The 22,555-nt window shown below is 41.2% G+C and overlaps 4 protein-coding genes across 4 annotated transcripts in view; 3 read left to right on the plus strand and 1 right to left on the minus strand.

Annotated features, from left to right (window-relative positions):
- cbfa2t3 (CBFA2/RUNX1 partner transcriptional co-repressor 3) overlaps positions 1-2,108 on the plus strand; it is a gene marked incomplete at both ends in the record, with an annotated part of 33,354 nt that extends 31,246 nt beyond the window's left edge. The window contains 2 exons of the mRNA XM_080729845.1: positions 245-435; positions 1,725-2,108. Of these exons, the coding sequence (XP_080585971.1) occupies positions 245-435; positions 1,725-2,108 (575 nt within the window). The remainder of the gene's footprint in view (positions 1-244; positions 436-1,724) is intronic.
- Positions 2,109-12,127: 10,019 nt separating this feature from the next.
- Positions 12,128-14,894, plus strand: pabpn1l (PABPN1 like, cytoplasmic; the record flags this gene model as incomplete). Its single annotated transcript, XM_080729470.1, has 5 exons — positions 12,128-12,311; positions 12,829-12,896; positions 13,008-13,114; positions 13,491-13,578; positions 14,571-14,894. The coding sequence occupies exons 1-5, from the start codon at positions 12,233-12,235 to the stop codon at positions 14,892-14,894; spliced, it is 666 nt and encodes a 221-aa protein (XP_080585596.1). The 5' UTR covers positions 12,128-12,232.
- Positions 14,895-15,169: 275 nt separating this feature from the next.
- trappc2l (trafficking protein particle complex subunit 2L) lies at positions 15,170-18,147 on the minus strand. The gene is made up of 5 exons (XM_080729691.1): positions 18,092-18,147; positions 17,432-17,604; positions 15,784-15,871; positions 15,487-15,566; positions 15,170-15,402 (listed from the first exon to the last, which is right to left on the minus strand). Exons 1-5 carry the CDS (start codon positions 18,122-18,124, stop codon positions 15,357-15,359), a joined length of 420 nt encoding a protein of 139 aa, XP_080585817.1. The 5' UTR covers positions 18,125-18,147; the 3' UTR covers positions 15,170-15,356.
- A 658-nt stretch (positions 18,148-18,805) lies between these two features.
- The window catches only part of galns (galactosamine (N-acetyl)-6-sulfatase), a gene marked incomplete at its 5' end in the record, with an annotated part of 41,704 nt that continues 37,954 nt past the window's right edge, over positions 18,806-22,555 (plus strand). Inside the window, 2 exons of the mRNA XM_080730223.1 lie at positions 18,806-18,958; positions 19,566-19,689. Of these exons, the coding sequence (XP_080586349.1) occupies positions 18,806-18,958; positions 19,566-19,689 (277 nt within the window). The remainder of the gene's footprint in view (positions 18,959-19,565; positions 19,690-22,555) is intronic.

Raw genomic sequence — 22,555 nt, forward strand, 5'->3', positions numbered from 1 at the left:
AGGACCCTTGAGGGGGTCCCCAGCAAAATGTGTTTTGCACTTATCCCTATATACATCGGCCATTCGAAAATAGACGATCTACAAGCCCCACAACAAAACAACACACATCTTGTATGGGGGTCCCTGGCACAAAATATTTTCACACGGGGGACCACAGCCAAATACGTATCAGTCCTTGACATGAAAATGTTTGAGAACCACTGGTCTTCAGAAGTAACACTCCTCCCTCCCTCTCTCTCTGCAGAGGAGGCCGTGAACGAAGTGAAGAGACAAGCGATGTCAGAGCTGCAGAAGGCGGTGTCAGACGCTGAGAGGAAAGCTCATGAGATGATCTCAGCGGAGCGCTCTAAGATGGAGAGGGCCCTGGCCGAGGCCAAACGGCAGGCCTCTGAGGATGCACTGACTGTCATCAACCAGCAGGAGGACTCAAGTGAAGTGAGTATCACAGACCCCCCGCCCGCCCAGCCATCCTGGGCGTCCATTTAACTAAGAAAGATATAGTTAAGTACATTTTGACAGTAGAGAAGGAGCTCCACCGCACGTCAAACGATTAGTGGCAGATCAGGTGCATCTCAGGATCAGGACTTATTAATAGACATTTTTTGCCTACATTTTCACTAATCTGAGTTCCCGGAAGTTATTTTTTCACCACTATTTTGACAGTCTCTGAGTTGAACAACGTCCTCACTTGCTCATTAGTCACTCATTTACTCAACTCTGCCCCTTCGTTCCCCTACTTCCCCTACTGTACTCTACTCATCCCATGTCTGCTAGACTGGTCCCCCGGTCTATGTGCAACCTCCTCATTTTCACTGCTGCTTGATGAGGGTTTAGCTGTGAGCTACAGTACACAGTTGTGTTTTTTCTTGGATGTTACTGTATGTGAACAGGAGCACTCGTGGTTCAGTCAACGTCCTGTTTTGGTTCACTCTGCGTTCTGCGTATGTGCACGGTTTTACAACAAATGCATTACTTTTTTAATCACAAAATAAATAAATACAACAGGCGCAATCGACAGCAACGATGAACGATGAGCGTGCCATCCAAGTAGTCAAACCATGGTGGACGGAATAGGTTATAATCTTAACCAACATTAGTCCATTCCCCGATGTCAGCCTGTCAAAGTTTCAGCGAGTCACAGGGCATCTGAGCTCATGTGTCCACATGTCATACCAGGAAAAAAACGTCTTCGCCTAGAGTACAGCTGGCTGCTGCTGCTGCTCTGGTCTAGTAGTGTGTTGCCATTTTGATTCTAGAGGAGGCTGTGCTGCCTGTGCAGACAGAGATGGTTGGAGCAGAATGCCATCAGAGGGCCGTTAGAGAGCAGTTGACATGCACCACCTACTGGTACCACTGACCACCGGCCTTGAACCAGGACTTGGAACACTGAAATCAAATCCATGTGCAAAGAACGCAAATTAAATAATAATAATGTATTATTATTATTATTATTATTACACAAGAAATGGCCATGTAAAAAATTACACATTTCAAAAACGTTTCCATTTTCAAAAATAGCATTTTGAGTTTGTAGATCGTCTATTTTCACTATTCATGGTACAACAAGCTTAACCCACCAGTGGCCATAAGTGGTTATTACAAGTATTAGCACAAAGTATTAAGTATTAAAAATACTTGAAATACTTGGAAACTAAAATCTGATTGTTATTAGATGAGACTTATCTTTATCAACCCGCTTCTCTTTCCCCCCACTGTCTCTCCAGAGCTGCTGGAACTGCGGCAGGAAGGCCAGCGAGACGTGCAGTGGCTGCAACACGGCTCGCTACTGCGGCTCCTTCTGCCAGCACAAGGACTGGGAGAAGCACCACCACGTCTGCGGCCAGGGTCTGCAGGGGCTGCCGGGGGGCAGCAGCGTCCCGCTGGGGACCCCCTCGTCCTCTGCGTCCTCCAGCGCACCCCCCACCCACTCGGAGAGCACCCCGCCAGGCGCCCTGTCCCTGGCGGGCAGCGCCTGTATAGGAGGAGGTGGCGCGGGCAGCGGCGGAGGTGGAAGCGTCTCTGCCAGCCCCAAGGAGAGCAGTTCCAGCAGTGCCTCTCGCTCCACCACCCCGGCCACCCCTGCCCTGCTGGACGCCACCTCTCGCTGACCTCTGAGCCCCTTCACTCCTTTACGTTTTGTTTTTTTTGGACACTAGACGCTACAGTGCCCGACACTCCAACCAAGAAGAAAAAAATAAACCAAACTGAGGAATCTTCATCGCACATTGCATCCATTCCTCTTTCCCCTGCTTCACTCTCGACTCACTGAAGTGCTCGCAGTTATACACACAGTGAAATCCTAAGTGTTAATTTAACTCTGAGATTATCCAAATGTAACCGTAACGGTCCATTTAGTAACAAATGGATGAATTATCATTGAGGATTTTATTATACAGCTGATGAAAAAGAAACAAAAAATATACTTCTGTCAGTCATATATAATTCTCAACATCACCCCCACCCACACACATAGAGACTCTAGAGTTTCAGTGTAGTGTAAAGCATGGAAGGTACAGTGTCTCCTCTCCCTGTGTTCAGTAACAAAACATATCAGGCTTACTTGCTGATGAAGTGAGCTTTGATATAAGACTAATATGTGCCCTTGGGCAATACAGGATGTGTGGAAACATAACACTGGAGAGAAGTTAACTAATTGCTTAGCACTTGGATAGGATTTCCCTTTAATTCAGCACCAGTGACAGCAATGGCCAGCCCCTGACGTGTGCACTACTATATCACACCTCTCACAGAAGTGGCACTTCCTGCACAGTGTCTTTGAGAAGATGCGCGGGGGGAAGAATAGTACCTTTCTTCTATTGAATGAGGGAACGGAGGAAAAATTCATTGATGCGATTTATTCCTCAGAAACACAGTTATTTATCTGATATTTTCTTTTTTGTTTTGGCTTTAAGGGAAATTAAAGAAAAGTCCAAATATTCTAAATGAATAACGATGATGATGATGCTAATAATAATGATGATATGAAAATAAATTTTAAACTGTTAACTACCTTGCTAGCGAGCCAAGAAAATCTACACCGGACTCACCTCTCTGCACCATTGTGAACCCAAATGAATTCAAAGAAGAAACAAATAATAAGAACATGATCCAAACCTTTGTATTACACTGCCAAAGTGAGGAAGTAAGAGTTAAGGAGAAGCACTCATCTTGTAACCAAACGCAAAGCAACATCACCTCCTCAGCAGATAAAACCTGATTCATGCTTCAGAAATGGCGTTGCATAACACTATAAATAGCACTTTTTCTTTCTTATTATTATACTTTTTTTTTCTCCAATTGAAGACGTGTTATTTTTGTCGAGCTACACTGTTGCCGAAGCATGAATCAAGTTTAAGCCAGCCCTGAGAGGGCCAGACTGCAGTGGTGCTACAGAACAGCACCCAGAGACAGTCAGATAGACATACTGTACGCAGACTGTGCCATGCTATGCTCTGTAGCCGCCTGCTGCAAGCCTGGACAAACCAACAGTGATTCCTCAGTGACGGCCCAGACTAGTGAACACAAGAATGGACATCGTGGTGAACTCGCCCGCCAGATACGTTTATTGGAATGGACGGAGACCCTGCCAATGAGTGATTTATGTGAACAGTAACAGAGAGGACAGAGAAAAAGAGGAAAGGAAAGCTATTTGGAAAGAAGATAACATGGCAAAAAAAAAGAAAAAAAAAGAAACAGAGCTGCCCGAAAACCTCAAAAAACTAACTTGATATAAAAAAAAAAGAACTTGTCCAAGAAAGCATTGTATAATATGGAGAAATATGGAAAGGTTGTTTTTAAATTGTTTTGATTTTTTGTTTTGTTTTTTTAAACAAGCTCCACAAAGAGGAGATATTTGCTGTTACCTTTTCATTCTCTCCCTCCTTTTCCAAAGCATGATAAACAGACTAAAGAGCCTCGTAATGAGCGGTGTAGACTCATTTCTCCTCTCTTTCTACCTCCCCTCGCCTCCACACCAACCCCTCTCTGCTCCTCTCCCCACCACTGGCCCTGGACCCCCAGCCCGCTTTGGACAGAGCCTCTGAGAAGTCGCGTGGGAAGGGATCAAACCTGCTTGTAGATACTCCTTTTATTTGCTTTGGTTTTTATCAATAATGTCTCTTGTCGCTGACGTCCACCTGTGCTGCCCTTGTGTATATCCAGAAAGATGGGACTTTTTTTTTTTTTCATTTTTTCCTCCTATAGTTTGGGCTGAATATTGAAGTCAGAGCAAGGACACTCTTTTACGAGGCAAAGCCCCATGTTGTACTTATTGTTTAATTTGTTGTATCTATTTCAATGAGATGAAACTCCTCTTGTAGAATATTTTGTATTGCTCGCATTGTAAGACAGTGAGAGGACGGAGGTGCAATATGAAGAGAATTCAGCTACTGAATGGAACCTCAACAACTGCCCATAGGGTGTCATATAATATAGATACATATAAATATATTTAAAGTAACATCAGTAACTTAATGTGAATGTACATAGTATTTAAAGAGGTCCAAAAAATGTGTTTGCCAAATAACAGAAACCTTTAAAGTCAAATGTCCGTTCTTTCCTCAAATTTCTTTTCTCGTAGCATTTAAAACACTCAAATTTCACAGATCAAAGTGATGAGATTCTGTATGGAACAGAAGTCAAATGTCCATACAGAAACACTACATGTGTAGCTGAAAAGGGGATGAAGACTAGTTAAGGTTGTATGGACACTACAACATTTCTTGAATTAAGTCCAAAGTTGTTATGCCAGCCAAAAGACTTTGACAGACACAAAGATAATATATTATCACCTTGTTTTTATTTCTTTTTTATTTTATTACATTTGATGGATTAATTAACTGACTCATCTTGTCAGTGTCTTGTAGTGTGCTTCATCGGCCTCAGGTCTGTTTTCATCCTACTGACAAAGATTCAACAGCATGCTGGTAAACAAAACAAAACAAGGGAGGGACAAAGGTTTTCAGGCCCATCTAAAACTTGACTTGACACATCAAATGTGGGATTCAAAGTCAAACCTTCACTGTGAAATCCTGAGTGTTACTTTAATTCGGAAAGTGTACAAAGTTTACCCTTTTGTACACTCAAGTTAAAATAACTCAGGATTTTACTTGTGTTGAGTTTCGTTCAGTCTTGGGGCTCGGTGTGAAACATTGCCATCCTTTGGGCTTAAGTGCCAGGGCCACCTCGTCCTCAACAACCTGTGTCTATCTATGTACGCTAGGTATGTTTGCCTTGCATCACCTGGTGCGAGACAAACCATCACTCACCTACATACTGTTTACTGTAGGAGTAAGAGATACACCAGTGTTAAGCTACAGGAAAACTAACCTCAAAGCTTTTTTTGTTTGTACTGTATCTGTTAAACTTTACCCCAGTTATATTGCATTATTTCTTAAGATGCAGTTTGATATACGATCGATTAAAGGGTACCTCAATGATTTGGCACTGATTAACATTTGTCCAAGCCAAGAAGTGAGTAGCATTTCCCCTTTAGTTTTTTGTTAGTTAAGACTACTAGCAGTGTAATCGGCCTAGACAAAAATGCATACCATATGCATTTCTTCTTTATAGCTTGCATAAACAAGCTAAAGAATGGTAATTCTCAAACAAATTGAATTCTTACTGGTCTAATCCCTTACAAAATTGGTGACATACCTCTAAAGATGGACTAAGCTTGAAAAACAGCAAATTATATTGTCAAAAGGGAAATTCTGACATTTGGCTACCCATGCATCTGTCTATGTATGTGTGTTTTATCTATCATACCTTGAGATATGGCATTGAATTCAGCCTTTTCCTGTATTTTTGCTCCTCTTTCCCTCTGTCCTTCCGTCTAATCTCATCACCACTACCACAGGCCTCTCTTTACAAGCCCCCTCACACTAGCTACCTCCTGTGACCATACAGCTAACCACCAGGAGAGGTTGACCTGGACTTTGAAAGCTGGGCTGAGAACAGGCATGGGAATGCACATTCAAAATGGACAAGACTTTGTGCGTTTTAAAAACAATGTCATTGAATGGAATTGGTGTTGTGAATCTCATGAAGGGATATTTATTTCCACTAGATCTAATATTATTTGTTCTGTTTTATGGCAATAGTTGCCAGAATTGTGGGAATTTAACTAGTCACTGTATAGGGTACAGTATGTGTATACTCTACTCTATCAGGCTTCACGTGTATTCAGTTTACACATCTCCCATTACCCAAATAAAAACAGAACCAACCATTACATGGCATTTGTAGTCCAAAACCAATAAAAGCACAGACCAAAGTAATCCTGCATTGCCAGAGTAGGCTCTGACTTGTTGTGTATTGTAAGACCAGAAATAATGAGGTTAGAACTCCACTATACCATTTAACCAAAGTGGCTGAAATACACACGGTCAGAGCACACAAGAAAAGAACACTCAACCGACAGGCTGAGTATGAGATGCTGTATGTAAATGAGCAATTAAAGCAATCAAAGAGCTTGTTTTCTATATATCAAACAATTCCTCATAACAATAGGAGGAGCTCTTTATAGCATGCCTACTGATTGCTTTGAGTGTTCTTACAGTACAAAGCCTTGGCTTGCAGAGATATTATATTGAATGCATGCGGAGTGTGTTTGTGTGTGAATGGCGGTTAGTTCTTTAATATCTTCTCGTCACCTCTGTATAAACTACTTGAAACCTCCAGAGCTTTAATGAAACATCCATAACAGACTAATGGTTCAGATTCAAAAGATCTTTTCTTAGAGTGAGAGAGTAAAACACATTAGCATACCTGATCCACGTTGAAATGTCAATTCCATTCAATCCCAAGTGCTTTTGAGTGTGCCTCCTTGCCTGCCAGTCAGCCCTCAGAAAACAAAACAAAACCAAACTCAATGACCACTTAAGAATGACCAAAATCCAACCAAAAGCTACAGATACTTTTTTATTTATTTTCATGTTCGTGTGTTTTGTGTTCTGGCCCAGGATTAGAACACTTTTCTTTGGGGGTAGATGTGGTGGCGGGACATGAGGTGATTGTACACACTACAGTCCCACAAAGGGAGTGTAGCTGCAACAGAGTGAGCAACCAGTCTACCAGTATCAATCACTGGGATTCCTCCCAGTGACTATAATTAGGTAGGATGGAATAGATCAATAATTTTTCCGTTTTCACTTTGTGTGAAACCACTTTTGTGCCGAGGTGTATTATTGTGTCATATTCTTTCCTAGCATTCTGTTAAGGTATAGTAAATAGCAAATGCATAAGTGCTTTCCTGTTGTTAAAACCATGAAAGGGTCTCAAAACATCTGTTTATTTATTCTGTTATACAGTATACACGATAGGGACAAAGTATATTATGTTTAAAAAATGCAAATGTTTGCAGGTTGGCAACAGTGTTTCCCTACCAATGAAGGTTCAAAGGCTCATCTAATGTGATGGCGGCATGTCTTTCCCATGAAGCAAGCACTGATTTAATAGGAAGCTGATATGGCAAATAGTGGATTGTTTCCCCAAAAGCCATGGCTCAGGATGGTCCTGTTTTCACCTTTACATACATACACAAATGGAAAAAAGGTTTGGTTTTATATGTGTAGGGAAGCATTATATACTGTATTGTGCAATACATTATTACAGAAAAAAGAATTGTTTCTGTAGGAAAGGTTGGCGCTTTGAAGAGTTTTCTTTTTTTTGTCCTCTTTAACGGTCCTGTTACCATTTTAGCTGAAGTGATCTGTGCCAGAAGAATTAAATTCTGATTTGTATTATTTATTTCTTGCATGCTTTCCTCCCTGTTGCTATTACCGCTCTTTAACTGTTCGCTCTGTTGGATGTGTGAAGCTGTAAAACATTCTAATTCAGGTTAATGTCTGTGTTGAACAATGTAACTGTGTAATTAAAACATGAAATGAAATATTTATCACAGTGATTCTTACTTTTCTTAAAATAGCTACAATAACTACATTTTTGTACACAATTACTTATTTGTCTGAAAGGTCAGATCAGCCAGCATGATTTTGGGGCGCTAAACAAGTAGCCTACCTCATGAACTTAGTGCACTATCACTTATAGTATACAGCAAGGGTCTTCAACAGGGGGTCCGGGACCCCTAGGGGGTCCTCAGAGTTACTACAGGGGGGCCTCCAAATCTTTGTGTGATAGAAACTTTTTTTCTCCTTTTTTATATTAACCACTAGAACCCTAGTGTCCTTATTCTGAGAACTTTAGCCAAAATAGCAGATCTACAAGCTCACAACGCCTCACAGCTTGTAGATCGGCTATTTTCGGCAAGGAGGTCTGGTGTAGAGGAGAAAAAGAGCAGACTTATCAATATCAATAAGCTATTTGGCTGGGCAAATGAAACATGTTAACGTCTTTTATCAATTGGATTCTTTGAATAGTTAGGCACAGGCCTACAGTACATCCATGATTCAGTGACAATCAGAACACAACACATTTTTCAGCAACTGTCTGTGTCAACTATAATATATTGCCCTTAGTTTACAATATGGCCTTACAAAAGATAAAAAATATATATATGAATACAATGTTCATAGAAATAAATGAATATATGCCTATGCTAATATAAATTCTCATATCCAATGTGGTCAAAACAGTGGTGTAAAGTAACTAAGTACATTTGTTTAAGTACTGCACTTAAGTACAATTTTGAGGTATTTGTACATTACTTGAGTGTTTCCAATTTCTCAGATCAAAATATTGTACCATTAATTTGAAAACTTACTTACTAGTTACTTTGTAGATTTTGATTATTACGAAACACATTGACCACTTCAGCATTATATAGTGGAGAACGGGGTAAGATGAACCACTTTTTGCTTAATTCGCCCTGGAAGCAATAAAAAGTGAGATGCCAGTCAAATCAAAACATCTAGACATATTTCAGGATGTCTTCTATCATTTGAAATTATGAGTTAGCATCTATGACAAAGGGCCATAAAAATATGACTTATTAAAAAAAAGTGGTCATGTGGCTCAACTTGCCCCAGGTTAGGGGGAAGTTGATCCAAGTCAAGGGGTAGGTTGAACCATGTGATATTCTTAACTTTAGTTACAGCAGGGGTGCCAGCACGACTCCAACCCATTTCAACATTGCTTAACTTCTTACCGGGTGCACGGTCGGGAAACTTATCTATACAAGAAATCTCAAAGAGAACACCAGCACTCACAGACAAGTCCATTTAAGGCACTTTTTATTTTAAGTTTAGTAGGTCAAGGTAAGCTGCAAGGTAAGCTGCAGAGCAGCAGAAACAAACGGACGGTTTCGGCGTGGCAGTCTTGAAGAAGGCTAACGCCAAAGCGCGTCCGTTTGTTTCTGCTGCTCTGCAGCTTACCTTGCCTACTAAACTTAAAATAAAAAGTGCCTTAAATGGACTTGTCCGTGAGTGCTGGTGTTCTCTTTGAGATTTCTTGTATATATTCTTAACTTTAACAGTTTAAACTTGAACAAATAATGTATTTACTTATCAGAAATATTTTAATAACACATTTCCCTTTTGCAAATAGTCTTATTTATTTTCTAAAGGTTATTTAAACCATAAGAAAAACTATGAAAACCAATTAAATAAAGTTGTTCAGAACCTTTTAGTATTTGCAATTATTAATATAATATTGAAAACCTCTCATAAATGAGTGAATACATCAAAATGAAAGATCATTCAGCATAATTTGAGGAGCAAAGACTTAATAAAAAATATATAATTGGTTTACATAGTTCAATTTACCCCAAGGCATTTGGTTCATCTTGCCCCATGGCCACCATTTTGACAAAACCTGGCAATAGCTTAATGTTTCAGGCTGATATTATGATTCACATAGTTTTACACATTGGAATATAACCAGCATGCATGATAAGTTTAGACCTGGTTATGTTTGCTTTAAGTTACAAATCATTACTTGACCTGCAAGAAATATGTTTGCCACTTTGCCCATGTGTTTGTCAACTCCACAGCCAGTTGGAAATGATGGTTGTGTTCTTATTTTAAGGTCAAATGACAACTCATGTGTATTCACGTTATTCCTGGCCCTCTCTATGGAGGATGCCATTTTCGGCCAAAACATCTTTTCACTTCCTCCCAAGTAAGGAAGTGACAGGGAATTGTCTGTTGCCAGATTTTGCCAAAGAAATAAGCCCAACAGAAGCAACTAGTGTATACTACTTTACATTTACATTTGAAAATAGCAGATCAGCAAGCTCACAATGTGTCACATTGCGACATATTGTGAGCTTGTATATTTGCTATTTATTTTTGAGGGAAAAAATATATATTTTGAATATTTTTGAAACATTTTAACAACATAAATCTGTGTGGCGGTCCCTGGCACCACATATTTTCAGATGGGGGTCTGCGACTGTGGACAAATATGTTAATCTGGGGTCCTTGATATGAAAAGATTTGGGAACCACTGGTTTAAAAGAAATAGTAGAAAGTAAGCCCAATATGCAACTATACTATTTTTTTAAGACACTAATTGCTTATTATAAGTAGACATGGCAACCCAGCTACATACAGAGCCCAGAACGCCAACTACTGACACTTTAATGCAAGTACAACAGGAAACCAAATGATGTTTTTCAGGCCAGCTTTTTCAGCCTCCGCCTCTTTCAGGATATGAACAGGAAGCCGGGGGCGGGGCCAGGAATAACGTGAATAGTTTTAAAGATAAAGGGGGTGGTTCATCTTACCCTCAGGTTCATCTTACCCCGTTCTCCCCTATACATTTTGGCCATTTAAAAAATAATCGATCTACAAGCTCACAATACGACGTATTGTGAGCTTGTAGATCTGTTTTTTTCTATATATTTTTTAAGTTATTTGAAAACTTTAAATGGGACATTCTGCATTATGAGTAGGCCTACTTTTACTTTTAGGCCTACTTTACATTTTGGATGGCAATACTTTTGTACTTTTACTCAAGTTAATTTTGAATTCAGAACTTTCACTTGTACGAGTATTTATACATTGCAGTTGTTATACTTTTACTTAAGTAAACCATTCCAGTACTTTTTCCACCACTGTCAATCAGTGTGACTATTGGCATCAATCAGAATTTCAGAACCTCTCACAGGTGCTCCTTATCAGCATAGCTGCTCATCATCTGTTGTCAGGAAGATGGTGGACAAGACTACTCCCTGTTCAACTCTAGAAGCTAGGTTAAGAGAGGTAGACGTTTATAGTTAGTGCTGTTAATTCAGTCTCTTCAACGAAAAATAGTCAATATTATAGGCTACTTTATTATTGTATAGACTATATATTTTTTATTGGCCTTTAGGATTTGGGATAGATAGGCCTACATTGTGTTTAGGGTAGGCTACTAGAGCGGCTGGACAGCCGCAGGTGTTATGTTCAAGTTAAATCCATAGACTGTAGAAAATAGGTTAAATCAATGAATATGGAGCGTTTCACTGAGGACCCGGTGAGTAAAAACATAGAATATGATCTCAGTGGTTCCCAAACGATTTAGCTTGTGAACCATAGGCTAAGATAAATCATCAGACGTTTGCCCCAAACTAGTGAAAATGTTCACTAGGCCTACTTCTTAAACATCAATGTTTACTTTATGGAATTTCTTAGATTTTTCTTTAATTTCTTCAGGAAATTACAAAAAAAACAAAAAAACATTACATTTATTTAATTCATGCAAAATATTGCTTTTCTTTTGGGAAACAAAAATGGGTCCCGACATTTAAATACAATAAAAACAGAAATAGAAATGCAAGTAGCCTAGTAATGTAATATATATATATAGACCTATATAAAATAAAAGGAATATCCTACTGTGTGTCATATCGGGCGTAAATGTAACAAGCGTTGGGTGAAATGAAAAAGCGGGCGTTGACCAACATACCATTTACATTTTTAACGCGTCTGACTAAAATTGCAGATGTACATTTATCACGGCTGTTCCCTGGGTATCTGTCGCGCGTGCGCACCACAGCGCTGGATGGGATCTTTGCATCCGTAGCTAACAAAACACTGTCCGCATTTCCAGGGAAATAATGGGCTAGCTCGGTTTCTTCTGCATCTAGTATTATTATACCTTCTAGGCAGTGAACTAACGGATGCAGGTCTGTTTGGATCGGAATTAAATTGAAAGCCTGCGGCAGTCTTTGTGTGTGTGTTCTTTATGCTACTGCTTGTATAGAGACGGTATAGCAGCAGCATATCGGGTTCCATTCTCCTGTATCCATCAGGAGCTGGCGGCCATCAAAGCCAGGGTCCTGGAGCTGGAGATGGAAGAGGAGGCAGACAAGCTGAGGGAAGAGGAACAGGCTGCCGAAATGCATATGATATCCAGCAATTCTCAGCCTGGTAAGACAAAGACTGCAGCTACGGTGCAATGCACATTGGTTTAGAACTGTGGCTGTTATGTTATCTGCACACAAATAAAAATGATGATGTGAAAGCTTTCAGGGCCTATTTGATCCATAGGTGTATAGCATAGCATAGCAGCCTTCAGGTTGGTGAGCTAGCTGATGTCTGTCTTGGCCATCTGGTTTACACCTGGGCCACAGCATGCAATGTGTGGAACAACACTCACATGTGCCTTATCTCTATGCCCAATGAGATGAAGCAGTGAGTGCCAGGGTTCCAGAAGGGCCCATCTTCTTGCCCATGGATATTTTCTGCCACTGTGGTTCTCATCATTTGTGTTCCTGTGTGTGTGTCTGTCCTTGGTGCCTCCTTTAGAAGCCAGGGATCTGGATTATCTTGGATAATGTAGTGTGGAAGATGCAAGCGCAGATTATGCAATGAATTTTTAATTTAAGGCTGTGTGCATTCTCTACTGTTAATGTATGTGATGCAACATGTTTGTGTCCTGCTGCAGGACTGTTCTACAACATGACCCATGAGGAGAGGATAGATGCCGACAACAGATCAGTCTATGTGGGAAATGTATGCCTTGTTTGTTTTACCATATTGTTCTAAAGCATGTAATAATAATGTATGTACACTGTACAGCATCTTCCAAGCCATTGTTCTGATACGTTTCTCAACACTCCCCAGGTAGACTATGGAGCCACTGCAGACGAGTTGGAGATCCATTTCAACGGCTGTGGACCTGTCAACAGAGTGACCATCCTATGTGACAGGTTCTCTGGTCATCCCAAGGGGTGGGTTAAAAATGTTAACTAAAAGCTGGTAATTTTTATTGTTAGTTTAACGTTAAATTAACACTTGAGGATAATCCTTTGATTTTACTCACTTTTTGCTTTTGAGCTTTTCATGACTGCACAGAACACTTTATTTCGTGTCAGCTAATTCAGTGGTTCTCAAACCTTTCCATGGTAACCCTAACCCTCAAATGATGTGTATGAATTTGGCCATAGACCCCCATCTGAAGATATTTTGCCAGGGATCCCCCAACAAGATTTATTAAAATATTCCTCATAACTAATTTAGCTGGGGAGCTTGTGTATATATATATTATATTGAATTAATTGTATTGTGTCCCATTGTTCTTAATGACATTGACCTTCCTCTTCCCAGCTTTGCCTATATTGAATTCACAGATCGGGATTCTGTGCAAACCGCTATCAGTTTGGATGAGACGTTGTTCAGGGGCAGAGTCCTCAAGGTGAGTGTCTTTAACTTTGGTCTTCAGCAGGTCTACTGGTCCAATATGCCATTTAGTAAGACCTGTGTACCTTAAGTGCAAGGACACTAAAGGTTTGTGTAGTTACGACTTGACTCCAAAGGTGGGCAAGATATCACAAATCGTTGCTCCATTGATTAGAAATTGATGATTGAAAATATGCTCCTCATTTGACTTGGATTGTTTGAAACGGCTCTTTGTCAGTCTTTTAGCCTATAAATGAACGCAAAGTTGATTTTGCCAATACAGATCACCAAACTGCTGTATGTGTGCGCGCACAACTTTGATGCAACTTCGTTATTGGGAAGAACGCAGACTGGATCCGGTTCAGGCGGTAAAATAAACAGGAAGTAGACGGTGACGTTCTATATTGGCTATATACGGGCTAAAAGAGTGACTGAGAGCCGTTTCATGGTACAAAGTCAACAAGGAGCATATTTTGAATGATCAATTTCTAATCAATGAAGGAACAGTTTTTTATATCTTGCCCATCTTTGCGTCATGGCAAGGATGATTTGATTTATTAGTTTATTTTTGTGTTCTGCTGCACACAGAGTGCCCAACCCTCATGGGTTTATAAGACACTATTTCAAGTTTACAGCATGTTCTACAATATAGTCATACATTCAATTTTATTCATTTTCAGAATTATACAGAGTATTTTGTCTTCTCTCCCAAGCTTGACACATAAAATCTGACAAACGCTCCTTTGGCAAAACATACCAAGTTTTTAATTATCGTCTAAGTCAAGGAAATCATCACAAATGGAAGACATCTTATTAACAAATACCTCTCTTATATCAACATATTTAGGACAAAACAAAAAGTGAACCTCATTTTCAATTTCACTAAGTTCACAGAACAAACCTCTCTTCTCCTCTGTGGTGGCATTTAACCTGCCTGTCTGTCTCGAGCTAATGGTAAGGTTTGTACTCTGTGGACTGACATATTTGGTTTATTTCTCTGACCTGCAGGTGATGCCTAAGAGGACCAACATGCCAGGGATTAGCACCACAGACCGAGGTGGCCCTCGAGGCGGTCGTGCCAGAGGCAGAGGCTTCCGCCCACCCCGCTTCCAAAACAACTTTCAGGGCAGGTTCCGGTATCAATCAGCGAGGCCGCTCCATCAGGTGCCGCATCCTTACTATGGGGGCTCCTCAGTGGGGAAGAGACAGTGGGGACACATGGAGTACCGTGAGCAGACCCCCAAACGTTATCCGTGCCTTCTTCTCATCACCCCACCGTCGGAGGAATTGGGACCCGGGCCGAGTGAACATCACTATCCTCAACAGCGTTAACACATGGGATTGGGGGGGGGAGGGAGGGGGGGTATGTAAGCCTGACACATTCGAGGAATTTCTGGTTTAAATCATTGCAGGGTTGGGTACTGTGTAATGTCTAAGAGACAGTGGACAATATGAGTTTGGCTTTCCTATAAATCAAAACATGATTTGGTTGAGAGAACTTGAGACTAAAGGAGCAAAGTTTGATTCTTGAATTCTTTTCTTCGTGCCAACAAATACATTTGCCCAGGGGAGACTATCTGGGTTACTTTTTAGCATTGTGAAAAGAAATGAATAAATAAAACAAATAACTTGATCACCTAATTTGTGCTCCATGTGTTTACAATTTAATTTTAATTTGTTTTACAATGTGAACAAATGACCAATGAATGCACTGTAGAACAATGTTTAATGAACTTCATGCAGGCAACGAGAGGCAAGGACATTATTTACAAGGGATTCAGGGGTAGGAGAATATCAGCTGGCTTGTACCATCATTCCAGATACCGTTCCATCAAAGGCCCTGCAGAAGGAGTCATCAAAGATTAGACAAATGATGCCAGTCTAAATGTTCTCAATCACGAATTTAATAGAAACAAGAACTCACTTGGATTGAATTGGGTCCCCTGGATTGTAGAATGGGTTACACATCACATCAGTAAATGAGATGTGTAATTTTCTGAACATCTGAAAAACAATGTAGTCCAATTAGGTATAACCTGGAAAGTACTTCATAAACTGAGAAGCATGCAAACATTGGAGATCACTGGAGATGTCTCAAGTTAATTTAGATCTATTGATAACACACAACCTACTCGCCCAAGAGAATTAAATGAATTGATACTAGCAGGTTTATATTTCATTGTCAAATGGAGTGAAAAGGGGAAAAAAAAAGAGAACTTACGCTCCTGATCTCATTGTCCCGTAAAGACGTATTTGAGGAGTCCACAACGATGACAAACTTTACTTTAGAGTTAGTCACGTAGCCGTATCTGGTTTACAAGTTAAGGACTTAAGATTAAATATGAGAATAAAGCAAGATGTATGGTTTCTAGTAGCCATAGAATGGCTGATCTTACATTTCATGTACCTGAATAAAAATACCACCCCTCCAAACCTGAATGAAAATTCATTCGGAATGGAATTCCATTCTGAGGTTTTTACATGAGAATTTTTATTCTGAATGAGCAGTCATTCTTAATACAAGTGGAATATACCTGCCCATGTAAACGCAGCCAATGTAAACAACCTTTAAAAAGCATGTATGGCATTGGACACACAAATTGACAAATGCGACTAATTACCCCGCACCAACTGCAACGCACCTGTCAATTTGTGTGTCCCATACGTAACTATGCGGTCATTGAAGGAAGTGTACATGTTTAGTGCTGTTATAATTGTGGCCCGTCGCGTACAGTCAATGATGTCCGTGTTAAGCTTGTGGAAAAGTGTAGATATTTTAATAAATACATGTTTTATGCCAGAACTTTCAAATGGACATGTTACCAGATGACAAGAACTGTCACAGCAATTAATGGTTGGGTGAGAGTACACATGCAGATCTAGAGGCTAGAAATGCCACTGTGCCCCGAGGCTGTGTTTTTGGGTAACCAGAAGAGTGGGCACCTGAGAAGTCTGGGCACCTTTTTTTTTCCAGAAGACTTTCGGGAAGGACTTATTTGGGAGAAGACTGGGCATACTCTGAGACTGAGTGATTAACAAGTTGCAAGACTCACCAAGCCAAAGTAGTCATAGACCCAAACCTGAATTAGAAGTTCACTCTGTCCGTGTTGGTGCCTGGATTTGCCAAGTGCCCAATCTTTTGAGGCGCCCAGATTTACCAGGTGCCCAGTGCCCACTATATGCAATATATGAAATTTATATTTGTACAGTACCCCATGTGTAATATAACAGCCCTTCTAGGGTGAGGTTTATAGCCAATCTAAATACAATACCAGGTTTTCATTGCATAGTTGTCACAACTGATAGTGAGGTCAAATATTAAGTAAAGACAATCTGACAAACAAAAACTCATAAAATGTCTAACACGTTGGTTCTCAAACTTGGGGTCCCCATATGATTTTGTGGGGTCCCCAGATGATTAGCTTAATGTAAAGAAATGTATAAAGTGACATATAAGGACTTTCATGACCGTTTTAATACCAAACTGGCCAAACTGTCAAATATTAAGTAAGCAAGAGGCAAACATTGTGAAAATAGTCGATCTACATGCTCACAACGCGGCGTTGTGAGCAGAGCATGTAGCATTAAATGTAATACCTGGGGTCCACTCTCCATTCTGACATGCTTCCATTCCGACATGGACTTATAATTGTCGGGGTGGCGGCACTTCCATAGAGGTTAGGATTAGTGTCGGAATGGGGGATGTCAGAATGGCAGCATGTTGGAATGGGGGGATGCACCCGTAATACCCACAATTCCAAGTGCTTGTCAGGGTGGGGGTCCCCAGTTGAGTTTATATATGTTTATTTTGGGCGTCGCAGCCTAAAAAAGTTTGAGAACCCCTGGTCTAACAGTTGTAAAATGGATACACTTTGTAATCTTCAGTGGGATAGAGCAAGCCCAGGTACAGTTCCCTCTGGTCTGCCATGGCTTTGCCCACAGCAGAGATCTTCTCTTCCACCACATCCAGAGAGGTGTGGACTGTGTAATGAAACTTCAGCTCATTCTGAGTGGGAACACTCCGAATATACAACGGGTAATTCTAGAATAACAGAGAGAAACAAACAGACAGACCATTAATTACAACAAAAGAACAAAACAACCAAAGACAAGTTTCAAATTGTTTAATGCAGTGTTTCTCAAACTTTTACATTTTCAAGGTCTCCCCTTAACTCTGACAGTGTACAAATGGAATCCTGATGGGTCCATTTGGTTCCATTTGTACACTGTCAGAGTTACAGACCTCTATGGGTCAATTTAGACCCCCATAAAGGAACCCACAGAGTCCCTGGAAATGGAATCCACTTTGAGAACCACTGGTTTAATGGAGCTTGTAAAAATAAGATAATGTTAGCTTAGCTGTGTAGTGTAGGTAGCCTAGGTGGCTCTTGTTGTGGTATGCGACCACCGCATTACTAAGAATCTCAATTAGTTGAAAATGAAGACCATAATGGTTTAAATAATACATCCAGTGAGAATAAAGTATAGTATATTGTTATCCAAAGTCAACGCAAAAAGCGATTGTTTACCTCCTTTGCGATAACTGCTATGCACACCGCCATGTTGTTCTCCTAGAGCTGTCAAATGATGTCACGTCACGTGATCGTATTAGAAAAATAACATTAGAAATGAAAGGTGGTTTTCCCCCCTCTCATTAGAAATACGTTTTCCCCCTCTCAATTATATAAATATATTTAAATCATGGTCATATGTATTTACAATTACACCTTTAGACATAAGTTATGTGCTTTTCATTATTTATGCGTAAACGTTGCGCTAAAACCGCACATGAAAGTAGTAAAGGAAGCCACCCACTCAGGGGCGTCACAAGGGGGGAAAAGTGGGGCTGAGTATTAGGGCCCAAGGTGGAGGGGCCTTAATTATTTAGCTTTTGAAAAATAACAGATATACAAGCTCACAGCCAGCTTGTAGATCTGCTAGTTTTGAAAAGTCGTGAAAATGTGCGCAAATATTTGAATATATATTTATTTAACATTTGTAACTGAAATTTTGCTTCTGGGGGGTCCCTGGAATTTAGAAGGATTTGAAATATTCAAAGAAAATAGCAGATCTATCTGCTATTTTTCAATAGTTAAAGCACAAAATAATAATGCGTTCCCAGAACTTCCCACTTCCCAGTCTAATTCATGGGGGCCCGCAGTGAATCCCAGGGCCCAGAATTTGGTGCGACACCGGTGACACACCTGTTCCCACTTCCTGACTTGCTGTGGTCACATGACCTGATGACCATAGAGCTGCTGTTGCTTTGCTCTGCCATGTATTGCTGGTCTGTTCAAACTCTGGCTCTGTTCTCATCATGTCTGCTATGTGTCTGCTGGACGGAGAAACCGTCAAACATGTCCACACCAAACATCATCATCATGCTTATGGATGACGTAAGTTTATTTTCTGTTTTTGTTTTCTCAGTGAGTGCTATGAACTTAGGTGTGTGTGAAAGCTAGAGAGAAAAAGAGGTTCCTGCTTCCTATGTAAAGTGATGGAGTCAGTGGTAATTAAAGGAGTAGTTCACCACAAAATGACTATTTTCTATTGATTAGTCACGCCATGGAGACTTGAGTTCAATAATATTTTTTTGTATTTGTCGCATTCCTAAGACAAAAAAGAAAGAAAAAAGAAAAATATTATAGTTAACTTGCCCCCATTGATTCTGGATGGGGACCCAAATGCATGGCACTGGGTGGGGACCCAAATGCATTTGGCCCTGAATGAGGACCCAAATGCATGGTCATGCAATTTACCCCCATTGATTCTGACCCAAATGCATTTGGGTCCCCAGTCCCCACCCAGGGCCATGCATTTGGGTCCCCATCCAGAATCAATGGGGGTAAATTTACTACAATCAAAATGTTGTCTTAGGAATGCGACAAATACAAAAAAATATTAATCAAGTCTCCATGGTATGACTAATCAATAGATAAAAAGTCATTTTGGGGGTGAACTACTCCTTTAAGAATGACAGAAACTTGCCATTCCCTCCTCTAGATGGGGTGGGGGGACCTGGGTGTCTTTGGCCAGCCATCTAAAGAGACCCCCAACCTGGATGCCATGGCAGCACAGGGGATGCTGTTCCCCAACTTCTACACAGCCAACCCACTGTGCTCCCCCTGTGAGTCCGCATTAAACAGTAATACACAGTAATACACATTGTTTTCTGTTCCCAAAGTGGGGCCCAGGGTTCCTTGGCTCATCACTGCTGTCCATCACTGTTCTAGGCTGTCTAACAACAATCCCAAAATATCACTGCATTATAGATGTTTACTTTGGTTAATAGTTACAGTATGCATGCAGGCCAGGGGTTACTTGGCTCTGGTCCATCCATAGCGTTAGGAGTTCTCCTTAACGCTATGTCAGTAATGATCCGGTTTAGGGTTAGGGTTAGAGTTAGGCATAGTATTACTGAGGTTAGGATTAGGGTTTGGGTTAGAATTTGGTGGTAGATCCAAAGGGTATTTGACCTAATGACATGTTACCATCCGGTCCGCCCGCAGGAAACGCAGAACACCTCTCGTCTGTTGTAAAAAAAAGAAAAAATCTGTTTCGCTACTCAACAAAACAAAGACGGCTTTTGGGAGTTGAAAGCCTACTTTCCAACTATTAGTGGGAACACTTGGAGCCCCTGACCTGACGTCTAAAATACACTTTTTGTCCAGAAAAGAAAATATTTCACCGGAATGTGAAAATCTGATCTGTTTTCACTAAGGAAAGTAGTCTTTTTCAACTCTCAAAAGCCTTCATTGTTGAGTAGAGCAACTGTATTTATTTATTTATTTTTTACAACAGACGAGAGGTGTGCAGCGTTCCCTGCGGGCGCAACGGATCATCATTACTGACATAGCGTTAAGGAGAACTCTTCTGGGGCGCCCGCTGGCCTACCATCCGCCAGGCATCCATGCCTATGTAGGCATTGCTACATAGGCATGGATGCCTGGCGGCGTCGCCAGTTCAATTCCCAATCCGGACGACCTTTGCTGCATGTCACTCCCCATCTCTCCCCCATTTCCTCCTGTCAGTCTGCTGTCCTATCAATAAAGGCATAAAAGCCCAAAATCTTTAAAACTCCTTACTCTATGGACCAGAGCTAGGGGTTACTCTACTACTACTACAGCATTCCCAGCATTGCCTCCAGGATGGGATTCAGGTACTGTACGTAATAAGGCTGCCAAATTAATATTCGAATATCGAATATTCCTCGAATATGGAAAAAATATGTACATTCGAATATGAAAATGTATATTTGAATTATTAATTATTATTATTATTATTTATGTATTTATTTTTTGAGGAGGGGGGCTAGTGAAAGTTACGGATATGGTGAGTGTGATATGAAATGTAAGCTTACCATAATCACAGTAATCAAATCATATTCAAGGCCAATTATGGGCTTTTGGAGAGAAATGAGACAGACTCCTGTGTGTGTGTGTGTGTGTGTGTGTGTGTGTGTGTGTGTGTGTGTGTGTGTGTGTGTGTGTGTGTGTGTGTGTGTGTGTGTGTGTGTGTGTGTGTGTGTGTGTGTGTGCGGCTGCGTGCGTGCGCGTGGCTCGTTAATGCATCAAAGGAAGGCAATTATGTCTCTGCTCTGTAAATGGCTGCTGTTATACAGATGCATACTTTTCAAGCAGACTGGTTGGTTCTTAACTTTTGTTTAAACTTCAACGAGTGCATTTTCTCCTTGTGTGACACTCAACACAGGATTTAAGAATCCCTGGGCTAAATTATTAGTATCACAACCAAGACCAATATTCGAATTTAATTTCTGAGGAATATTGACAGCTCTAGTACGTAAAGTTGGAAGAGATGCATAAGCCCCTGAACTTGGGATAAAATAGTCATTGTGGAATAAATAATCCATCCATTACTGGGAATGCCCACAATCCCACATATGGACATATTGTGTCAGTCTCATGATAACCAGTGTGGTTGTCGCGACACAAGTTACACCTGCAAATGAATTCAGTCCTTGTCCCTCTTATGCCCATATATGGATGTCCCTGATGTATATGGACATATATGGACAGTCTCTGTTGTTTTCTGTCGCTTCTCGCCCCTACTAGTGTGTGTGTGTGTGTGTGTGTGTGTGTGTGTGTGTGTGTGTGTGTGTGTGTGTGTGTGTGTGTGTGTGTGTGTGTGTGTGTGTGTGTGTGTGTGTGTGTGTGTGTGTGTGTGTATATGTCATAGTATATTAGAGAAACAGCACATTCGAGACGCGGAGCACTCGTGGTGCGGCACGGGGCGGAGCAAGCGGTCGCCACAACAACGTACTCCAGGCGGTGCGCCGCTCTATTGTCCACGACACTGCGAGCGGCTACCGAAGCCCCCCTGTATCCACGAAGCCCAAACGAGTTACGAGGCCCCCCTGGGTCCACGAAGCCCCAAGCGGCGCGAAGGCCAGCGGACCTTGGTCCTGCTCTTCGCCCCCGAGCGCCGCAGGCGCGAGTGGCCGCGAAGAGCGGGCCAGGGCCGGCCGCGCGAGTTACGAAGCCGTGGTGAATGCAATCGTTATATTTATGCCCAGGCCGTAAGGCCTGGGCAAGCGCACGTTAAACGCCCTGTCCAAGTGACTACAATGGAGCTAATGGCTAGGCTAGGCTAGGCTAGGCTAGGCTAGGCTAGTAAATAAAGAGTAAACACTTCCGGTCTGCGGCGAGTTCAAAGCGTGACGTAACTCTCTTATATACACTCTGGTGAATGGCAGAGCAGTGGCTGACGTCGCCATCTGGTGGTGATTAGTGTGTGGTGAACGTCAAAACGAGTGCTCCTTGACAACTTTTACTGGTTTCTTGAACATACTGTAACATATACATACATAAATGTACAATACATAAAAATAACCATTGATCATGAACACCTCCAATCAACTCCAAATTGGAATCATGTTGAACCATTTCCACCGCAGCTTCCTCTGGTCCTGATGGCTGCAACAGCTTACACGGCCTTGGGTAGGCCACCTAGCCTGGCAGAGAGATGCACTAGCA

The sequence above is a fragment of the Nannobrachium achirus genome (genome assembly GCF_963921795.1).
Source record: "Nannobrachium achirus genome assembly, chromosome: 7".
NCBI classification, from domain to species: Eukaryota; Metazoa; Chordata; class Actinopteri; order Myctophiformes; family Myctophidae; genus Nannobrachium; species Nannobrachium achirus.

Coding starts and splice junctions, on each gene's coding strand:
- trappc2l (XM_080729691.1), bottom strand. CDS start 18,124: ATGGCGGTGTGCATAGCAGTTATCGCAAAGGAG. Junction 17,605..18,091: donor TAGCAGTTATCGCAAAGGAG/GTAAACAATCGC, acceptor CTGTTATTCTAG/AATTACCCGTTGTATATTCG. Junction 15,403..15,486: donor GGGGACCCAATTCAATCCAA/GTGAGTTCTTGT, acceptor CTCCTTCTGCAG/GGCCTTTGATGGAACGGTAT.